We start from the raw sequence: 22,500 nt of genomic DNA on the forward strand, positions 1-22,500 counted from the left end.
AATTTGGCAAACGCTTATTTAACAGCATTACAGGTTCATTGCATTACATTGTTTAGTGAGGTGTGGTTTGTTAACACACAGACATGTTATGATGACCTTTAATCAAACAGGTGTTCAAATAGGCTTCTCAGGGATGTTTATTCTTTCAGCTTTCATGAAGCTTGTGCATTATCTTTTTTAACAGAGCATCAGCAAGATGCTGAGCATAACACTAATGCCACATGTCAACCATGATTGAGAAGTTCAAACTTGTATAAACGTACACAGCAAGCCAGTGATGATGACCAAGATGGCCGCAAATGTCCTCAATACCACCGAGAAGATGATCAAATATCTGTTGGGGAATGGAAGGAAGGGGGCAAAGACATGGAAAATGGATGATCTTTTACTCACCCACTTTCCCAGTGCAAGTTCACTCCATTGAAAGAGCATTTAATTTACCCGAGTGTTTATTTCTTCAGTTACTGTTGGCTCTCTCTCACTTTTCTTTTTCACTTCCAAGAGCTCTACCAGTGGACGTATAGTCATTCCCTAGGAAGATAAACATAGATGCTCAGATAAAACAATTATATTAAAAATGTAAAATTAATTTATCCTTTTCCAATGTGCAAGGATAGGTATTCCAATGGTATTCAAAACCAGAGTGCAAATAAAAAAATAAAATAATAATAAATGAACAGGTTTTCTTTGAAGTTATGTGAAGTTATCCAATTTACTCTTCTCCACCCTTTGTGAAATCAAGTTTTGCTTGGCTGGAATTAGTTGTCTTTTTTAACTTAGTCTGAGAATCACAAATGCAAGACAAATGGTTTGGGTGATAGGGATATGCAAACAAAATGACGTACAGTACCACCGGTTTGAATACACCATGCATGCATGCATTACAACGGCTTCACCATTTTCCCTTCAATTTCTCAAGCAAAAATTTTTATTGGAATAATCAACTCATTGATTCAGTGACAATTGCAGATGAGTTTCTCAAATTGCAACATGAAAGAATGAGGATCAAACAGACCATTCGAGAGTAAAACTTTACTGTCAAAAAGAGACAAACACAGGAACACACAAAACACACACAAATTATGTTGTCCAAAAAAGAAGTATTTACACACCAATGATGCTTGGAAAAAGGACAGCATGATTAAATACTCGTGCGAATGCATGTAGATATGTATACATATATATATATATATATATATATATATATATATATATATATATATATATATGTGTGTGTGTGTGTGTGTGTGTGTGTGTGTGTGTGTGTGTGTGTGTGTGTGTGTGTGTGTGTGTGTGTGTGTGTGTGTGTATATATATATATATATATATATATATATATATATATATATATATATATATATATATATATATATATATATATATATATATATATATATATATATATATATATATATGAATAAATAAATAAATATACTATTGTTACGGTTGTGGAAATTCACAGAACACCATTCAGGTTTCCCAGGGATCAGTTATGTCTATAAGTGTGTGTTCAGATTATATTTCCCCACCATTGTCTAAAGGGATTTATTCGTATGACCGGGCTGTGATCTTTGAGGTAGTATTATTCTTTTGCCATCTTTATTTTGGAACAACTGCATCTCAACAACCACGCCATCCCCACAACATCTCCTCACCATCTCTTAAACAAAATCTCCACAAACGAACAACATCGCCTCACCTTCATCTCCACAAACGCTGCCATCTTTTTGCCAGCAACGGCATCCCGTGGACAAGTGGCATCTCCGCCGACTGACGCGGAGACTCCCTCGTTGGGGCGGGAGCTAATGATTTCTGCCATGTCCGCTTTCCACGGCCGATGATCTCTGCCACGTCCGCTTTCTCCGAATTTCGCGACGAGATCGGATCAAAATACCAAAAGGGGCGGAGCCAGCGGGGGAGGGGGGGGGTGAATGGTCGAAGGCGGGGGATCAAACTCACCCCCCCCCCGGACCGCATAAAATGCGGGGCTGAACCGCCGAGTTTCAGTTTTGCCTGGAGTTCGCCAGGAGTCTGTGAGCAGTCTGTCAAGGTTCGAGTCCAGTGGAGGGCAGTCGGGGTCATCGGAGTGCAGCGAAGCCTGGAGCGCAGCCAAGCCTGCAGTACCGTGCCGAACTGTGGGTTGGTGGTGATGGCCGGAGAGGGGTCACCAGCCAGCGAAACGCGGGCGACGGAGCAACGCTGAGGAGCGGGCGGGCTTTTAAAAGAGCATCAACTCGTAGAAGAGCAAGGCCCGTTCGTTCCTCTGAGGCGTCGTCGGCTAGAGCCAATCCACCAGGCCGCACGGAGGGGCCTGGACCAACCGAGCTGCCGTGTTTACGGCGAAACATCGAGGGTCGCTCAGCGAGTCACCACGAGGGTGGCAGGTAACCAGCACGGCCTCTCGGAGCTCTTGCGGTCTCCACCGCTCCGCGAACATTAAAGGCCTACGGGCCCTGTTCTTTCCCTTTCCTTTCCTGTGGTTTTCTTTGTTGTGGTGCCGTGTCCGCTAAGTAGAATTGTGGTTAAGTGATTGTGTACATAATAAATAGATACGGCTGTAGGTCTTTGTTTGCTCGTGTCTTATCCCTACCTCCATTGCAATGCATTCGTGTTTGGAATACCTGCATTGCTTCGTTCACTGCATGACTGCATACGTGTGACAAATAAATGTCCTTGTTTGAATGTTCACCTGCTCGTTGTGTCCCCTTCCTCCATTGAACTGCTATACTTGCGTTCGGAATAATAGCTGGTTTTTAATACCGATAAGATAATCGGGTCCAACGGGGCCTCGCGATAATACACCGCTCGGCAAATCGCAAACGGAGCGAGCTGCTTAAGCGGCTCGTTTCCAAGCAGGTCCCGTTGAGGTACAATCTCTCAGTAGTCTGCCCGTGCGAATAATTAGGTACATCGACCATTCGGCGATTGGACCCTGTAGCCCGGGTAGAGTATTGACAAGGTTGTGGTGTGCTTTAAAAACACACCCGTAGCTGGATTTCGGCGTTGATCCGGAAGGCTGCAACTGGATTGCCCGTCCGGTGGGCGCGTGCGGCCGCGATTAGTTAAAAGCGGGTGGAAACCGAACACGCCGAACGGGTGGAAACCATAACAAGATAATATATAAATAAATAATAACTAAAACAAAAATTATATATATATATATATAAATATAAATCGCATATCCTGGCTGTTATGGTGAGCATCGCTGCAGATTGTGTCTCAGACGTTAAAACCGCATAATTATTTGCAGATTACGTGGTTTTACCGTGAGAGACAATCCACGGCAATGCTCACAACAGCCAGGAGGTACAATTGATGTTTAAACGACGAATTAGGTCATCATTTGTAAGATATTTGTCAGGATGCCATCCTTGATTTGAGCAAATAAGCCTGAAATCCAGTTAGGTGACTCCGTTTGATGTTTAACTGATATTGACCATGTAATCTTTGTCTGTTTGACAGAGTCGGGCCGGGTGCTGGCTGGGCTGAGGCCTCTAGAATAGAGGTGACGCTTTGGTGTCTTTCTTTATGCCCAATGGAGATCGGGGGAGTGCTCATCACACTCTACATATTTTGATATACCCCCCAGACCCCGACATTCACAGTTCCAACATTCGCGGGTTCCGCCTATTCGCAGTTGATAATTTATAACATGCTCCTACATTCACAGGGAATTTCCCCATGTATTTATGGTGATTTTTTTCCCCATGAGACACAAGCATAACAGTTCTAAAACATATCTTCTACAAGCCATGCATAAAGCAGCTGGAGGTACGTACAGTACAATACTGTATGTATGCAAAAAACATATCTTCCACGAGCCGCGAACGTGATCTGCTTCCTATGCATGTATTGTAGCTTCGCGGCATAAACATAGTTTCACCAGCGTAACATGTCATTCCCCGCGACGCCATCTCCCGTGAGTTATTTACAGAATGAAAACACTAACAGCATCCATTTATGTATCCAGTAATGACCAGGTCGCCACAAATGGACATCATGCAATGGAAACATTCAGCACATCTTAGTGTAAATCACCATCTTGCTACAAACAGCACCATCTGAGCTGCTACATTTTAAAAACGCTCAGCATAATCTGCCTGCAGATAGGGAAGATGTCACGTCCTGTGAGTTAAAGAATGGAAACATTCAGCATATCTATTAGTGAAATTAGCAGCAAGCTACATATGGACTAATTACACAATGGCATCACTCATCACATCTATTATCAGCTGCTGAATACAGCATCACCCGTAAAAATCCCCCATAAACAATGCGCAGATTACTCACCGCTCCTGGATTGCCATCATTCTCGTCCTGTTGCTCTGACCTGTGTATTGCTTCTTACACTGTTCATTCTTCGAAAATGGCTTCCAAGGATCAAGGATAACATTCAAAAGGGTATGCCTCTAAGCGGACCACTGATATGGGAGAAGGCGAAACTCCTGCACAAACATCTCTCTGATGCGGGTGGTGTAACACGAGTGTGGTGGGTACAAGCAGCACCTCCAGCCCATTTACAGCAAGCAGGGGGCAGTTCCACCAGTTCAAGGTGCGAGATAATTTGCGCAACGTCAAGCTGGAAGGGGAGCATGCCTCCGCAGACCATGACGTGGCCAAGACATTCCATACAGAACTCGCGAGCCTCATTGAGGAAAAGGGGCACCTGCCGGAGCAGCTCTTTATCGCTTGTTTTGGAAAAAGATGGCAACAAGAACGTTCATCTCACATTGTGAGAGCAAAGCAGCTGGCTTCAAGGCCGCAAAGGACCGGGTATCCCTTCTCTGCACAAATGCCGAAAGGGACTTCATGGTAAAGCCCATGATGCTCTACCATTCCCTGAATCCACGTGCAATGAAGAACAAAAACAATCAGGTGCTGCCCGTGTACTGGAGGGTGAACAGGAAGGCGTGGGTGACGTCTGAATTTTTTATGGACTGGTTTCATTCCTCAGGTCGAGAGGTACCTGGCAAGAAAGAACCTTTCGTTCAAGGTACTCATGCTGCTTGACGATGCTCCTGGCCACCCCATGGACCTGAACGGTGCTCACCTGAATGTTGAGGTCATGTTCCTGCCGGTGAACACCACCTCCCTCATGCAGCCGCTCGACCAGGGTGTAATTATTTTCAAGACTTATTACATCCGGCGCACCTCATCATCTTCATCATCATAATTTTGCAAAGTTATGTGTGCTGTGCTTGTTTATTAAAAAAATTGAAACGGTACATCATGATATTGTTTTTATCATTTGACAGTGTGGTACGGTATGGTGAAGATACTTTAAAATGCATTCTTCAATAAATTGGAAACGGTACCTGGTGTTGTCATGTTTTTTTTTGTAAGCATCTTGAATGAAACTGTAATCGTGCATTCGTGATCAAAAATATTTTAAACTTTAAAACTTTCCCCTTTGAACCAAGAATCGCCACAAACGAATAACATTAACCCCCTTGTCCCCGTTGTACCAATTCCCCGACTTTGGTGGTGTCGCCATTTGGGACCTTTTTCATGAACCAGGAACCGCTGCGATCCAATAATGTTATTTCTCTTGTCTCCATTGTAACAATGACAAATCACTCATGGATTTTCCCCCCACGCTCGTGGATTTTACCCTTACATTCGCGAATTGGGAAATCCCTGGAAGCTATCCGCCCCATTTCCGATTGAAACAATGCCCCACATTCGCAGGGTTTTCCTGGAACGTCTCCCCTGTGAATGTCGGGGTCCTGGTGTGTGTGTGTGTGTGTGTGTGTGTGTGTGTGTGTGTGTGTGTGTGTGTGTGTGTAACTCCGAAACCATTTAAAAAACACAAAACAAAACAAAAAAAATTCAGAACGATCAGTTGATCGTTTTTGGCTGGAGGCGAGAGGACAGACAAACAAGCAAATGAAAAATCACTCATCGAGTGATAACTTGGCAAAACAGCACAAAGTAGAACCACACTCGGTAAAGTGCAAACCTCTGCCATGTAGAACCGTTTACGTTTTGTATCCCACTGATGGGTTGGATCTGAACCAAAATCCAATCCACTTGTTCTTGTCACCGATTCAACTCATCCACCTTGTTTTGTCATAACTCGTCCACAACTTTTTGAGTTATCGTGATATATTTAGTTTTTGGCCCTATCTATCAATTTTAGAAATTAGGCCTGTGTTGACCTTTTGACCTTAAAATTAATTGGTGGTTGAATTCAGTGACCTGATATGTAAATCCTTAGCAAATTTTAACTCAATTAGATGAAAATTGAGGATTTAGAAAATTTGGCCCAAATTGACCTTTTGGCCTATGTTTACCTCAAAATTAATAGGTAGTTGAATTCGGTGACCTGATATGCAAATGCTTTTCAAATTCCAAGTCAATCGGAATGAAAATTGAGGATTTTAGAAATCCGGTCTATGTGGACCTCAAAATTAATAGATGGTTGAGTTCAGCGAACTCATATGCAAATGGTGTTGAAATTTCAAGTCAATCGGATGAAAATTGAGGATTTTAGAAATCCGGTCTATGTGGACCTCAAAATTAATAGATGGTTGAGTTCAGCAACCTCATATGCAAATGGTGTTGAAATTTCAAGTCAATCGGATGAAAATTGAGGATTTTAGAAAAACACACACACACACACGCACGCACGCACGCACGCACGCACGCACACACCATCCTTGTCAATTTTTTTTTGCCAAGTAAACCAGACAGATGAAGGTGATCAACATACTTGTCAGAAAAAAAAAATAAAAAAAACTTTGCCAAGTAATATGTCTGTTTGTGTGCATGGGTATGTGGGCGCACATTGCAAAACTGCAAACGCAACTTGTGACGGATTATCTCCGCACAGAGGGTTAGAAAGGTTCTTCTTTTTTACAGATGGACAGATGGAAGGAAGGAAGGAAGGAAGGACTTAAATATTAATTCAAGTTGTGACTGACCACTGAGGCAACAAATCTTAAATCTGCCCAGAGGTAGAAGTCTGGCAAGTCTGTACAAACAAAGTTTTCACGTGATACAGAGTCAAAACGGCAAGTTTGTTAATTGAAGGAATTGTGAAGTAACAATAAACACCAAAAAGCCATTCGCCATTTTCTTTCATCATTCAAGTGGGATAAAGACAGATGAGATAGGCAACCAAACAGGGAAATATGAACCCCCCTCCCCCACTTGAAACAATTGATATCGATCACCTGCACAAAGACTGTGAAGAGAAGAGTGGTGATTGTGGCAGTGGTGAAGAGGGCTCGATGATGGAAAACTTTTGGAATGAGATACACGAGAGAGAAGGCGATGGCACCCCTCAAACCACCGTATGCAATAATAAATTGGTCCTTGTATGAGATGGGCACCAAACGCACACGGTTGGCTACCCAGGAGAGCAAAAGTACACCTGGCAATGGATAGGTTGGAATGGAAAGGCATGACAATAAAAAATGCCAAATAAAAATGATTATTATTTTAAAAAGGTAAAACAGTTCGATGCAACTCGATTTGCACAAAGTTCCTGCCCTGCAGTGTTCACCCTTGTTATCAAATCTTGTCTTTCCTGTTTATGCACAGTCAAGAATGCTCGGGGGAAAAAAGAATAGTCCGTTTCTTTAATATTGTCATCTTGCAATGCAACAAGGAAAAACAAATTCCATTTTAGAGGCCATCTATGTACTATGTACGCATGAGAGGGGGAGTAAAATGAATAAAAACAAGAGCAAGAATTGCTTTGCAAAACATGTCCCCCTACTGGTCCCAATGAATGTTCAGCAGATAAAAATGTATTTGCGTTTAACGCACACTCAAGCTGATACCAGAACCAAAATGAAGAGGAAGAAGACAAAGAAGAAGAAGACGAAGACAAAGAAGATGACAAAGACGAAGACGAAACCCTATAGCCCACCGTGTTTGGTCTATTTGGCAAAATAAAAGGAAAAGCAATTTTCAGTTACTGATATATTTTGTAGACTAGAAACCAATAAAGACAACTGGGATAACAAACTGGAGATAAAAAAGAAGTTTGCTTTAATGCACGTTTGAGCCGATACTGGAACCAAACTGAAGAAGAAGAAGCTCTCCCACCTAAAGTGCTTCGTTCCTTTCTAAGCTTTGACTATTTTATATTAATAATAACCTGATGTACATACATGAAGAAAAAACATGAGTATAGCTTATGTGCATACTTAATACAGTAGATTGTGGTTATATACGTGGGATCATTCCAATTGCACTGGGCCATGGACTAACACTCAGGCCTGAGGCTTGCCGATATGTGCTGTTTCATACCCTGATATAGATACGTTAAGCAAAAACATGTGTACAGCAAATGTGAATATATAATACATTGTGGTTATATACCTGGGATCATTCCAATTGCACTGGGCCATGGAGTAACAGGCCTAATGCCTGAGGCCTGCTTATCTGTGCTGCTTCATATCATGGCGGCACATGATTTTATTGGGGTGGAGGCAGGACAGCTGAACACTGACCCATGTATAATCTATACCAGTGATCTTCACTATTCTTTTTTTTGGGGGGGGGGAAACTTTTGCTGATAAGACATCAGTGCGAGAGCCACCACACCGCCTGCAGGACTCTGTAATGGCTGCTATTCGGACCTGCCCCACGTACTCTTCTTCGTTGTCGTTAACTGGGCTGCAAGCAGAATTGTTTGTCCACTGCCATCTCCTGATATTGTTATGTTACTTTTATGCTTCACGTTGGAACACTCATTTGAAACCATTTGTACAATTTGATAGCAATTATGGCACATTATGATGGGGGTTTCCACATTTGTGCATTATTGGCTGCACACCAGGGGGCTGCGTTTTCGGCCACCAGTGGCTCGCGAGCCGTGCAATGAAGAACAGAGATCTATACGAAGAAATGTCAGTGTGTGTGTGTGTGTGTGTGTGTGTGTGTGTGTGTGTGTGTGTGTGTGTGTGTGTGTGTGTGTGTGTGTGTGTGTGTGTGTGTGTGTGTGTGTATTACTTGCCTTAAGGTAAAAGACAATTATAAACCTTTGAAAGCATTCCATACAAGTCAACAAGATCTTCATGGCACTGTATGAATGACAACTTCAACGCCTCTTCACTCAACCCAGGGGGGGGGGGGAATTCCACTTAATGAGCCAAATTTGTCAGCAAGGGAAGGAATTAAATCAGAACCAAGCATGTGCTCCTAATCTTCAAACTGCATGTCATTATTTCATCCAAATGGCATGATGGGAAACCATACAACCACTGCATAATTACTGAGAATTCAGAGCAAACCAATTATACATCAGACTCTAAAAACATAATCGCTTTACAATAATGCTTAACAGTTAGTTTTATGAGAAAAGGTTTTCAATCCGATCAGTTCTATGCATAATTTAGGAGCAGGAATAGGGCAGGATGTTATAAATAGAATTAGAAGGGCACTCAGGAGAGCGCATAGCCTCCATAATACAATGCCGATCCATGAGAACATATCAGGCCCAATACATTTTTGAAATATCGTACTACATATCATTTTTGGCTCGATCTTTCAATGGGGAAAGAATCACTTTAAAAAAAAATTCAAGTATCCGGATTTTCACCAAAATGATGCATTGCTGTCCTTGGCTGGTCACCAACATACACAAAAAAACTCAGAACGATTGCTTGAAAACTGTGGCCAAAAATCGTATGACAAAGACAGACGGAAAGATGGACACAACAGACCAACATACTTGGCAAAAATTTTTTTAGCACCAAGTAACAGACAAATAGGGGTGAAAACATAAATTCCTTCCACCTTCAGTGGCAGAGGTAATAAAGAAACAACATAATGTGCTTCAGTAGGACTGGAGTAGATATAATAGTAAATTACCGTACTTCAACAACAACAACCACCATCTTCTTGTGGTGTCAGCAGGGAAAGTTTTTGGCTTTTTTTTGGTCAGGAATTTCTAATTTGCTCAGGGTGATTGCAATAACTTGCCCACTTTTCACAAGACACAATGGGATCTTTAATATCCACCAACGACCAATGCTGGCAGACAAGTCCTCCAGGTTAACGCCCATCATATAAATGGCGCACACATAGATGCCTTCTCACCCACCCTGAATGGAGAAACACCAGAGGCCTTTGAACGAGGCATTTGAATTAGCTCGCATTCCCAACTGATGTCTGTGGTCCAGATGTGGACTGGGGTCCATCATCTGAGGAACTGTGACACTCTAATTCCACATTAATCTCTGATGTAACAATGACAAATTAAACTTTTCTTACCTGAAAATTCCACTATGTGTGAGCAAAGGCAGGGAGAGTGGGGGGGGGGGTGAGGAGGGTGGTGGTAGGGAAAGAAGAATGAAGGGAGGGAAAAGGAAGGAAGCATGAGAGGAGGGGAAAGGAAGGAAGCGTGAGGGGAGGGGAAAGGAAGCATGAGGGGAGGCAGGAAGGGAAGGCAGCGTGGGGGGGGGGGAGGGAAAGGCAGCGTGGGGGGGGGGGAGGGAAAGCAGCGCTATTTATGGCTGTGCGGTGTAAACCCGAAAGTGAAAAGACCATGGTTCAAGTTTAAAAAAAAGTCAATTAAACCAAATTATATCAAACTGGATTGAACATGCTTTCCAGCATAAATGTGGCACTAAAAGATGACAAAAATGAACCACACCAATCAGCAAGCTTTTTTGTGTGTGTACATTGCTTTCATATTTTCCAAGCATGCACACATATATTCTTGTGAAGAACTTGCACCAAACCTGTTTTCATTTTCCTTCTATATTTTATCCAAGATAATCAGAGCACAAATGACCTTTACAGGGGATATATATTGTTGTGGTTACCAAATTCGCAAACCACCATTCAGGTCCCTTAGGTGAGATATCTCGGTAAGTACATGTGTAGTTAGGCCCAAACCCGTTGTCTAGTGGGAATACATGTCATTTATGCGTGCTGCGACTCTTCAGGATAGCCGTTTTTCTTTTGCTATCTTTATTTTGGACCAACTGCCATGATTACCACCACCAACCACAACATCAACCACCCACCGCGGCGCCGCTTCACGTCACACCTCGCAATCGTCGCATCGCCACCGTTCTTGCGCCGCTTGTGGGTACCGGTGTTGGACTCGTGCAGGGCGCGCGCCGAACAGCGTGTACAAAACCACGGATTTTCCACTTCAAAAACGACACACGCCCACTTTTGTTCCGTCCAATCGGTGAGCGAGGGGCGATTTGGCCCCGCCCCTAGGGCGTTGGAGGGCGATCGATATATGCAAATTTATGGATCAAAAAGCATTCACGCCCACTTTTTCTCGGGCCAATGGGGAGCGAGGTGAAAGGTCGAAGGGAGGGGGTCAAAGATGAGAGAGCGAAGCCACGGGGCTGATATAAGCGACCGCGTTCGTCAGTCAAGTGGACAAGAGTTAAGACTTCGCGGGCGGTGGAGTTGGGAAGAAGAAGCAAGAAGGAGTTGGTCGTCGTCGTGTGCGTTGGAGTCGGAGCGAAGAGGGCGGAGCTGTGGAGAGGCGGCGAGGGCAGACGAGGGGGTGCTCGCGTCGTGCAGGGAGCTGCACACCAGGGAGGCCGACGGCGCGACCTGGCCGAGGTGGAGACGCTCGTCGCGGGACTCGAGGCAGAGTGGAAATCCTCTATACCCCGAGCATCAGCAACCCCCTCCTGTTTCCCCCGCCCTGAGATAGTGCGACCAAGGGGGCCCCTTTCCCACCCCCTACCAGACACTGTCCGCGAGGCCCGCGGAGTTGAGGCACCATCGCCGCTCCGCGTCTCATCACCAGACGGGTAGGCCCGACCCGGTCTCGGCCTCAGGCCCGCCTCATCCTTGAGGGTTCTCTTTCCTTTTGTTTTTGGGAATGTGTGTTGTCGGCGCCGTCTGTGAAGTAAAATTGTATAAGTGTTGCCGTGTGCTCGCGTAATCGGTATTAGATCTGCATTGTCGCATTTGCTTTTTGTGTAAAATTGCATTGTGTTTCTTTTCTTTTCTATGTGCTTTTGGTGGAATTGTATATGTGCGCTTTCCGTTCATCGCGAATAAATGTGCTTTGTGTTGAACTGTTTCCCGCTTCGCTTCGTCATTTCTTTCATTGAATCCTCATCTTGCTTCACGTCAAGGGTTGGTAGTGGGCTGAATACGCCCGATAATTAATCGAACCGTCGAGGTCGACGAATAACACCGCTCGGTTATCCCGATAGTACGGAACGGGTTGCTTAAGTGGCCCGCGTCCGAAGTCGACCTGCGGCGAGGTGCGATCGCCCGGTCTACCCTCCGTGTGGGTACTTAGGTAGGTCGAATTTGGCGAGCAACCCTATCCCACACGGGGGCTGATTGGCTCGATCGCGGTGAGACCGAAAGGTCCACCCGTGACTGGTTCCCGGCGTTAGTCCGAGAGGGTCACGACTGGATTGTCCGTCCGGTGGGCGACGTGCCGCGATTCGAGTTACGTGGCCGTCGGCACGCCGGCGGGCGCGAATCCGCAACAATATATATATATATATATATATATATATATATATATATATATATATATATATATATATATATATATATATATATATATATATATATATATATATATATATATATATATATATATATATATATATCTCAGGTCTCAAATGCTGACAGGGAGAGCTTCTGCCAAAACAGAAGCAAATTTACCTGTTGCTCTCCATATAAGGCACAAAATCAGTGTCGACATGACAAAGGGCCAGCTCCAGTCATGGGGTCCATCAAGGGTAGCCATCCCAAGAAGCAAGAAGATGAGAGTTTCACTGGTGGATGAGAGAGCTCGAAGAGTGCGCTGTAGGGTGGTACGGGAACGCCACTCCAGGTTCAGATCCACGTAAGAACGCATCGTCAAAGCTGCCGATATAAGCCTGGAGCACAGGGTGAAGAGAGGAATAAAAGATAGAAAATTATAAATATTACATGAAAATCTTCATGCTTGTACAGGGAGGGTAGCCTGAAAGTTGTTTTACCCTGCGAAATTTTTCACATCTTCTTCCCACCCTCCCCTCCACCACTGTGGTATGCAGCAACACTGGCATGTTGGAGGAGAATGATGGAGTGCAAACAGATACAATGACCAATAAATTTTTGTAAATGCAGTCCTGCACAATTTAAGCCTGTCTATTAAAAGAGTTAAAGAATGAATGCTTTAAGGGGAGGGGTAAAACGACTTTCAGGCAACCCTGTGCAATAGTGCTGGGACCAAACGTTGAAATATATCCCACCATGGTATCCATGTTCCAGTCCTTTATATGTGATACATTGCAACAATGTGGGTAATTAATGTTAACAAGCTGAAACCCGTGAAATATTCACATGTCACTCCCCCATCCAAGAACTTTCCAATGAGCGATGGATCATTCGTGTGCATCAAGCAGTTATTGTGCAATTGGCTGAAAGATGTTTCTTTATTATGTATGCACAATATACAAAATGTCTGTCAGTCAATCACGCAATAACCACTCGATGCTCACGGTGCCACCAATCTTTCTGCTTCAAAGCTATAGTTTTGTCATCGTCATTGTTCTTGTTGTATAGTCAGCCTATGGCAAACGTATGGAAAGCTGTTGGCCACGTTTTTAGTTTTTCATACACTAGGTGACCACAAAAATAACGGTACCAACCTCACCTCTAATAATGTCCTCCATACTAATGATATCCTCTTACTTTTTTGCAGGTGTGTGTATATCGTCAGCAGATTTAGATTTCGTCATGATAGGCCTATTTTGTTTTTTTTCAACATGTGAGCAGGCTACGACATGCCATGTACAACTAAAATACAAATATATATATATATATATATATATATATATATATATATATATATATATATATATATATGCACACATACATTTTTTCAGTCAAAACCTAACTGAGAATGAAATCCTTCAAGAAGACAAACCAAGTTCAGGGTTAGATGCTCAAGCCAAATTAAAGTACATCAATGTAACCTGCCAGAAGCAACAGCATCACAATCTTGGAACTGAACGAACAACTCGACTTCTGCCACCCCACATACATCAAAGCCTATGATCATCAATCAACGTGTACTGCCCGTTTCCAAGCCAGCTTCCCAGTTTAATCCGTTAAGACAAGATAAATACCACATGCATAGCAGTTTGATGAGAACACTGCTAATACAGTTTCAGTTCAGCAAACATGATCATTGCCATTGGAGGGATCAAAGAATAATTAAATTGCATAACCTTAAAGAGCAAATGGTCTCAGGTTTCACTCGTTAGTTTATATTCAAATTCTGAAAACATTTGATATCAAGTATCTTGATACCAGAAAGCATGATGAAAGTTGCGCCAATACGGAGATATTACCTAGTGAGGTACAAGAGTGGGAGGCTAAATGTTTTTAATTTTTCCAAAACAAAAGAAAACAATACCAATGGTATGAAGAAACAACCCAATCACCCATTGGGATGGTCTTTTTGACCCGACCGATGATGTATCTGTCGACGTTCCATCTTTTTTTCTGCGACACGTTAAAAAAAACAAAACAATGAAAACGATTCCTCCTGTAAGTATTAGAGTCTATAAAATGACAATGGGAGAAGATTAGTGGAACTCTGTTTCCACATAAGAACATTCAAAAAACAACATCGACGTCACCAAATGGAGAAATTAACAACTAGATAGATCATTTCGTGATTAGAGGGATGTGGATAAAATCTGACAGACGTGAAGGTTGAGGGGTGCTGACATCTTTAGCGACTACCATTTGATAGTTGCACATCTAGAACTCAAACTAATGAAGGCAGGAGCACATGCACAAAGGTGAAAGAGATTTGCCATTAATAAATGAAAGGACAAATACAGGATCATTACAATGTGGAAATACAGAACAGATTTGCAGTTCTATAATAAAGAAAAGGCATCGACCTTGAAGTGATCGATGAAGCATGAAGGATAGTAAATTAAGTGGATTGTGAAACTGCTATAAAAACCTTTGGAAACAGACAAGTCTGGAGACGGCGATGGTTCACAAGCAATGTACACGGTTCGCCTTTTTATTTTTTGACCTTCGAGGGGACGCCACGGGCAAACTGGCGGGAATCGGGAAAAACGTAAATGATGAAACTTGTAGTACTCGAAGAACACTACTTGCATACCAACTTTCATTCAAAACAGTTGAAAACCCAAGGAGCTCGATGCCCAATTTATTGATTTTTTTGACATTTTCTGAGTTTGTGACCTTGACCTTGGGACGGAAATGAAAAATCGAGCACCGTGGGGCGATGCAGGTGCCATTGGGCTAACCAAATACCGAAACCCCTGCCAGATTCGACAAACTCCCTCGGAGAATATGTAACTTGAAACCGGCTACCCCCTAAAAACACATGTTTTTTAGGTGTGGCTCCGCCCATAATGGGCGCAGCAAGCCCATTCTCAGGAAAACAACTATATCATTATATAAACCTCCCACCCAAATTTTATCAAGATCGGATCAAAACCCACGGAGCTATGCTCGGGACAGACAGACAGACAGCAGACAGACAGACAGACAGACACACACACCCATAACGATTATAGTGGTCACTTACTGACTCGTGAACCAATTATGTAAGAATGGATCACAGTCGAACACCTCACCGCATGCAGTCACGTGAAAAAGGACAAGGGAAGGGTCTTTTCAACTCTTGCTTATTACGTTTCTCGTTATGATCTATAATCCCTACAGGTCAGGTCAGGAATGGGAGCATGTGCCAGAGCAGCACGTCGCTGTGTTCACTTTCCGCCGGTACTCCAGGGGCCTCCGTCTGGCCATCCCCCAGAGAGATGCCTGGCCCATCCCCATCTCCTTGAGATGCCAATCAACCTGCTGCCACCACGAGGCATGTGGTCGGCCCATTGGCCTCCTCCACTCATGAGACTCCCTCATTGAGAGAATCTGGTGAGCAGGAACAGCTTCAGGAAAACGAGCCACATGTCAATACAGCCGCAGCTGACGCTCACGGACTATGCAGGTAATAAATCTCATGAGTGTCTCTCAGCAACCGCTCGTTGGACAGAGTCTGAACAGCGATAGCCAAGGATTCTCCGAAGAGACCTGGTACCAAAGGAATTAAGACTCCGTCTGAGATCCTTGGTCAGAGTCCAAGTCTCGCATTCATAGAGCAAGACTGGAAGCACCAAGGACCTGAAGACTCGGACTTTTGTCCTCCCGCACAGGTACCGGCAGCGCCACACCCCATTATCCAGTGAATCCATGACTCCCCAGGCCCGACCCAGACGTCTATTGACCTCTGATTCAGCCAGCAGAGACATGAATATCACTGCCAAGGTAAGTGAATCTCTCCACGACTTCAACATCCTCACCACAAATAGGTACAGACAGGACAGCAGCATCCAAGATGTCATTGAAAGCCTGGAAACCCGCAATCCCAGCGGCTCAGACTCCTCATTCAGCACAATGAGTACCCCCAAAAGGATATCTGAAGTCTCCGCAAAGATGACTGCATCATCTGCGAAATCAAGGTCAGAGATCTTGACATTCCCAAACGATGCACCACAGCTTGATCTCTCCAACATCCTCCCTCAAATCCAGTCGATACAAGTACTGAAAAGTGTGGGGGCCAGTACACACCCCTAATGAACTCCAGTAACAACTGGAAATAAGTCAGAGATGGCACCACCACATCTCACAGCACTCTCAGTACCAGAGTATAGTTCAGACATCAGATCGATCAGTTTTGGTGGCACCCCACGAAGACCAAGAATCCTCCAGAGGGCATCCCGATTTACTGAATCAAACGCTTTAAAGAGATCAACATAAGCTGCAAGCAGCCCCTGCCGAAACTCTCGTCTGTTTTTCGGTGAGGACCCGAAGAGCAAGGATACGGTCAATCGTTGAACTCTTTGGAGTAAAGCCTGAATGCCCTGGGTGCTGGTGCTCAAGCAGATGGTGGCGAACCCTATCAAGAATTATCCGAGCAAAGACCTTGCCCGGCACTGAGAGCAGCGTCACCCCTCAGTAGTTGTTGCAGTTTTGGCGATCACCCTTCCCTTTCCAGAGAGGGACAACAAGGCCCCTCTTCCAATCAGTTGGGATGATGCCTGTGTTCCAGGCAGAGCACAAAACTGCATGCAACAGCATGAGTGCAGCATTACCAACAGCCTTGAGAAGTTCAGCATGGATGCCACAGATTCCTGGAGCTTTACCCCATTTAAACCGGTTCACCGCAGCCTGTGTTTCCACAAGTGAAGGTGGACTACAGTTGATTGGAGGGTCAGCAACAGTCTTTGTAACACTACTGACGTCCAACTCAACAGCTGGTGGATCATTCTGGTACAACCGCTCAAAGTGATTGGCCCAGCGGGCCTTCACTTCAGACTCCTTTGTCAAGAGCCTACCACACTCTGCTCTAACTGCCGTACACTGAGGGATGGGCTTGGATGAACGCAATGCGTGAAATCCCCTGTAAGCAGGACGAGAATCACTTGACCACAGGTGATGCTCTACCCCCTCACAGATGCCTCGCACATAGGCCTCCTTGTCCACCCTTAGCGCACATACAGTTTTACGCCTCAGCTCCCTGAACAGCTCAGCTCTGCCATTCAGCCTGGCCCTGCGACTCTGGTCAATGGTATCCAGTGTCCCTTGAGAGACAAAATTCTTCTTTGCCCTACAGTGAGTTCCAAGACATCCACCGGAAACATCAAGGACGGTGGTCTTGAAGGCACTCCACAACTCCTCAGGACCTCCCAAAGCACTCAGACCCCTCAAATCTCGACTCAGCTTGTTCACAAACTCCTCAGCCACCCTCTCATCCTTGAGCTTGCCAACATCCAGCTTCAGTTGGGATGGTACCATTCTCCTGGATTTTAGGTGCAACTTAAGAGTTGCTACAACAAGCCGGTGGTCAGCATTGAGGAACTGAGCACTCTGGTAGACCCTGCAGTTCTGGATCATCCTCCAGCAACCATCAACGAGGACATGGTCAATCTCCTTTGCCACACCGCCAGCGTTGGAATACCAAGTCCAGCGATGAGCTTGTGGGCGCGGAAACCATGAACCGGCCACTCTAAGTCCATGACTTCTTGCAAAGTCAAGGAACTTAGTGCTATTCAGGTTCACAGTTCCTGACCCATGGGGACCAACACACGTCTCATAACCATATCTATCAGTTCCAGTCGATGCATTGAAATCTCCCAAGACGAGAAGTGTATCTCGTCTGGGGCACTGATCAACCACAGACTTAGGCGTGGCGTAGAATGCATCCTTCACGGTGAGATCACTCGCCTCAGTTGGAGCATAAACAGAGACCAGGGAAATGACACCTAAGGAATGACGAATCCTTAATGTCATAATACGCTCATTGACCGGTGTTACCTCAATTATCATTGGAGTCAGCTTATTGGACACAGCTACAGCAACTCCTTGGGCATGGTAACCATCAAGGCAATAGTAGGTGTAACCACCCACCATGATCTCGCCACAATCCGGTCTCCGAACTTCAGAAAGTGCTGCAATACCGATGTCCAAACGCTTGAGCTCAGATGCTAACAGAAACAGGTGATCATGCTCTCTTTGGGACAGGACATTCCAGGCACCCACCCGAAGGGACCACCTCAGGTTAACCCAAGGACACCGCCGTCTTGTGGAAGACACCTCAGCACCACTCCGACACACTCTCCCGCAATCTGACCAGGGAATGTTACCCCGTGGTTTTCCTCTTATCAGCAATGATTGGGGGTCCCAAATGTTTTGCCCCAATCCCGTCATCCGGTGAGCTGCCCTGCAAAGGGAAGCTGCACAGGAGGTACTCCCACGGAGTGAGTTTTCAGATTTCTTTGCATTTTTGTGTTTTGCGGTGGCAGGAGTGCAAATCCTGCCACCAACCTCCTCATAAGAAGTAACCCAACTGCAGGAGGACGTCCGCAGACACAGTTGGGCACTAGATATGGATGGCCGTTGGTTCACAAGGCCTCCACCCTTTGACGGGTTTTGTTTTTAATTCTGCTGGGTGTCCATATCCAAAACACCCTCCTCACCAAAAAACCTGGTGGGGGAGACGGTTTCGTCGCCGACAACCCGACCATGGAACAGGTTAGTACAGGTTTACATGATACCTGAAGCAAGTCACAGATCTAATCTGGCCTGACCTGACAACAATTCCCTGCAAGCCAAAATTTTGTCGAGTCTCGATATTCCCCAACGTTGAGAGCACGAGCGGAAAATTTGATTGGTCGAGATGACGTAAAATGGTGTCATATTTTGTCCAAGTCCTGCTAAACGAGTTTCTTGGAAGTGCCAAGAGGTGATTTGTGTTCTACAGTATTGGAGTATATAATTCAATTGAAATAAAATAAAGATTTTAAAGGTTGTAAAAATAAAATAAAATTAAATAATCCCCCACCCCCCCAAAAAAAACTTTCAGAAGTTTTCCGCCGTTGATGCACTATCTTTGATATGTTAAATTAGTTATTTGCGGCTGTTTTTTTATGAACTTTATGACGTCCTCAAAAACAGGAAGATTCCTGTATGGAATCCCACTGTTAATTTGCAATTGGTCACTGACTTTGACACCAATACAAATTATTATTACAGACCCGAGGCATCAATAAGCCAGAGATATCAAACAGTTTCAAATGAGCACCTCATCACCATTCGAGCATTTAAATTGCATCGGATGTGACATTGAATTAATACGAATTGTTGCTTCCAGATTGCTAGCACAATGGCAGAAGACGCCATTTGCATTTTTGTCCGCTCCATCCCTACCGTTTGGAATCTCATGCGGGCACGAGCAACTTGCTCGTGATTGTCAATTTTGTTTGACTGCCAGACAGGGAGACATATTCGAATACTTATCTTACTCCACTGTGTGCATGCGCACTCGGTCCGAGATTCTGTACATTTTGCTAAATTCAGAACCAAAGTACTGCTAAACTGCAGGTTTGCGTTTCGATTCATGTTCTACAATGTACAAAATAATGGGTGCTTCATAAAAAAAATAAAAAAAAATGCAACCTTATTACAATTATGTAATTTTTTTAATACAATTTTTTTTCTATTGCAGGTTTGTATGAAGCATCATTTGGAGGAACATCAGTCTCATACTGTTAAATTCAAAGATGGCATGGACAACTCAACAAAGGACCTTATTGTGGAGTCTTACTTTGCCACAAAGTCATTTAAACAGACTCAAACACGATTTAGAAAGAATTTCGAGATCAGATTAGCCCCAGATAAGTCTGCTTTTTTTTTGTCCCACGGGAGAGTACAAAGTCTTAATTGCTCAAAGTCTCGTGGCCCAAGGACTGCAAGATCATGAGAAAACATTGAAGTGGTCCATGAAGCAGTTTTGAGGAGCCCCAGAAAAGAAAAAAGTAAATTAATTAAAAAAAAATATGAATCACTGCGTCGTTGATCTCAAGAATTGAACATATCTTGAGCAAGTGCACAAATAATTCTGAGGCAGGAACTAAAAATGTACTCGTATAACATTCATGTGAAGCAAAAACTAACAGATAATGATAAACAACTTCATGTGACGATATGTGAATGTTTGAGTAGAAAAAAAAAGTGTGTAGGGATCCAAATTTTCTGAGTAATGTGTGGTTTTCTGACGAGGCCCACTTTAAGTGGTCATGTTAACTCTAAAAACAACGTGTTTTGGGGTTCTAGTTCTCCTGGTGCTCTTAAAAGGCTGTTGCACAGCCAGACATGCACTACATGGGTGGCCATAACCAAATCTGGCATCATTGTGCCTTTCTGGTTTCAAGATGAAGGGAAATCGGTATCCACAACCACTGAATGGTACATGAAAGTTATCCAGAAGTTCTGGGTTGCACTATCGAGGAAGCACCACATCAACAAGGTTGTGCACTGGTTTCAGCAAGATGGGGGCCCACATTCTCCAGACAACAACCTACCTGACTTCTATCTTTGAGGTTACCCGAAGGATAGTGTACCCATGGAAACCTCAGACTTATTGACCTCAAAAATGCAATTGCCATCAACATCAAAGCGATTCCGGTTCAGGAATGCAGCCGAGTTAGACAACTTCACCAAGAGGATCCATTTGTGCCTGCTGCAGCAGGACAGCCATTTAGAACATGTTTTGTAAACTGTCTTCTGAAATCACTGATTTCATTTTTGTTTTACTTTAATCTAAATATTACAAAGATTCTTATGTCAAAGTTTCATGTTGTTTCAATGGAAAATAAAAAAAAAACATTATTAAAAACAACTTTGGGTTACGTTTTACTTTTAATGAAACGCCCTGTATAACATTCAAAATAAATGAAGCTGTTCCTCGATCATGGACTGACGTATGAAGATAGACAAACAGACAAAGTGAACCAATTGCTGAACCACACTTTCGCTTTAAATGCGCGGGGTAACTAGAAAATACAATTTGATGTGAATCCGTCAATGGATATGCCTACACCCACGTTCGATGTCAATTCACTATCATGTTTGATCTCAATGAAAAACTAAAGGTCACATGAGAGAGAGGGAGAGAGCGAAAGAGAAAATATTAGATGCTTCAAACTCGAATTGTGATCTGCAAAATGATTTTCAAAGGGCACATGACCTTTGATTGATTGAACCCAAAATTGAATGAGTTAATTTTGTTTATTAATCACAGTCCATACTTACACCAGGTTTGGTTGAAATCCCCTCTTTCACAAGTTATCGTGGTAACAAAGATTTTCAATTGAAGGTCACATGACCAATTCACCATAGACCTTTGAACCCAAAAATCAAATGGGTTCATCTTTGCATCATAGCACATACTTGCACTAAGTTTGGTCAAAATCCCTTCAGTGGTTCACAAATTATGGAAAAGAAAATCTGCTACGCAAGTACGGATGGACACACAGCCGGGCAGCCAACACAAAACATAATGACTCGGGCGTTTCGGCTGCAGAGGCATAAACATTTGCCAACAAAACCCAGTCCAGAAAAATTACCCCCGTGTGGGGGTGACGGTCATCTCTATAATGTTTTTTACTATCATAATCGATGAAACATTGCCAGATATCTCGTAAAATGACAGGCGACTTTCACAACTTTCTTGACCTTGACCCTGACCTCGAATCCAGGAAAAATATGTCGTTGAGTATCATTCATCGACCTCTACCCACATACCAAATTTCATCAAGATCGGAAGTAAAAAGTTTTCTTTGTACCGGGAGGTATTTTTGACCATCTTCCAGGTTACGTGGTGGCCAAACGGGACGGAAATTCAAAAATCTGTCCGGTTAGATACAAGATAATATTTTTTACTATCATAATCAATAAACAGTTGCCGAATATCTTGTAGAATGGCAGACAAGATAGTTTTTGAAAATGGCGATTTTTATAATTTATGTGACCTCGTGACCTTGACCCTGACCTTGAACCCGGACAAAAGTTATATCGCTGTGCAACACTCATAGACCTCTACCCATACTAAGTTTCATCAAGATCGGAAAGAAAAATTGTTGACAGACGGACGTACGGATGGACATTTGGTCCGGCTTTATTAGGTCATCTTGGTAGAGATGACCTAAAAAGGAATTGCAAAAAATTAAA

General features: G+C 43.7%; 1 protein-coding gene across 4 annotated transcripts in view; it reads right to left on the reverse strand.

Annotated features, from left to right (window-relative positions):
* Positions 1-22,500, reverse strand: part of LOC147015559 (sodium/hydrogen exchanger 2-like) — an 85,211-nt gene that overhangs the window by 31,554 nt on the left and 31,157 nt on the right. For all 4 annotated transcript variants that reach the window (XM_085850411.1, XM_085850410.1, XM_085850412.1 and 1 more), the window contains exons 5-8: positions 12,616-12,833; positions 7,176-7,375; positions 442-531; positions 264-334 (exon numbers count right to left, since the gene is read on the reverse strand). In XM_085850411.1, coding sequence (XP_085706537.1) covers positions 264-334; positions 442-531; positions 7,176-7,375; positions 12,616-12,833 — 579 coding nt within the window. The remainder of the gene's footprint in view (positions 1-263; positions 335-441; positions 532-7,175; positions 7,376-12,615; positions 12,834-22,500) is intronic.

The sequence above is a fragment of the Eptatretus burgeri genome, chromosome 12, assembly GCF_056783735.1.
Source record: "Eptatretus burgeri isolate ZD-2024b chromosome 12, Ebu_testis_v1, whole genome shotgun sequence".
Taxonomy (NCBI): Eukaryota; Metazoa; Chordata; class Myxini; order Myxiniformes; family Myxinidae; genus Eptatretus; species Eptatretus burgeri.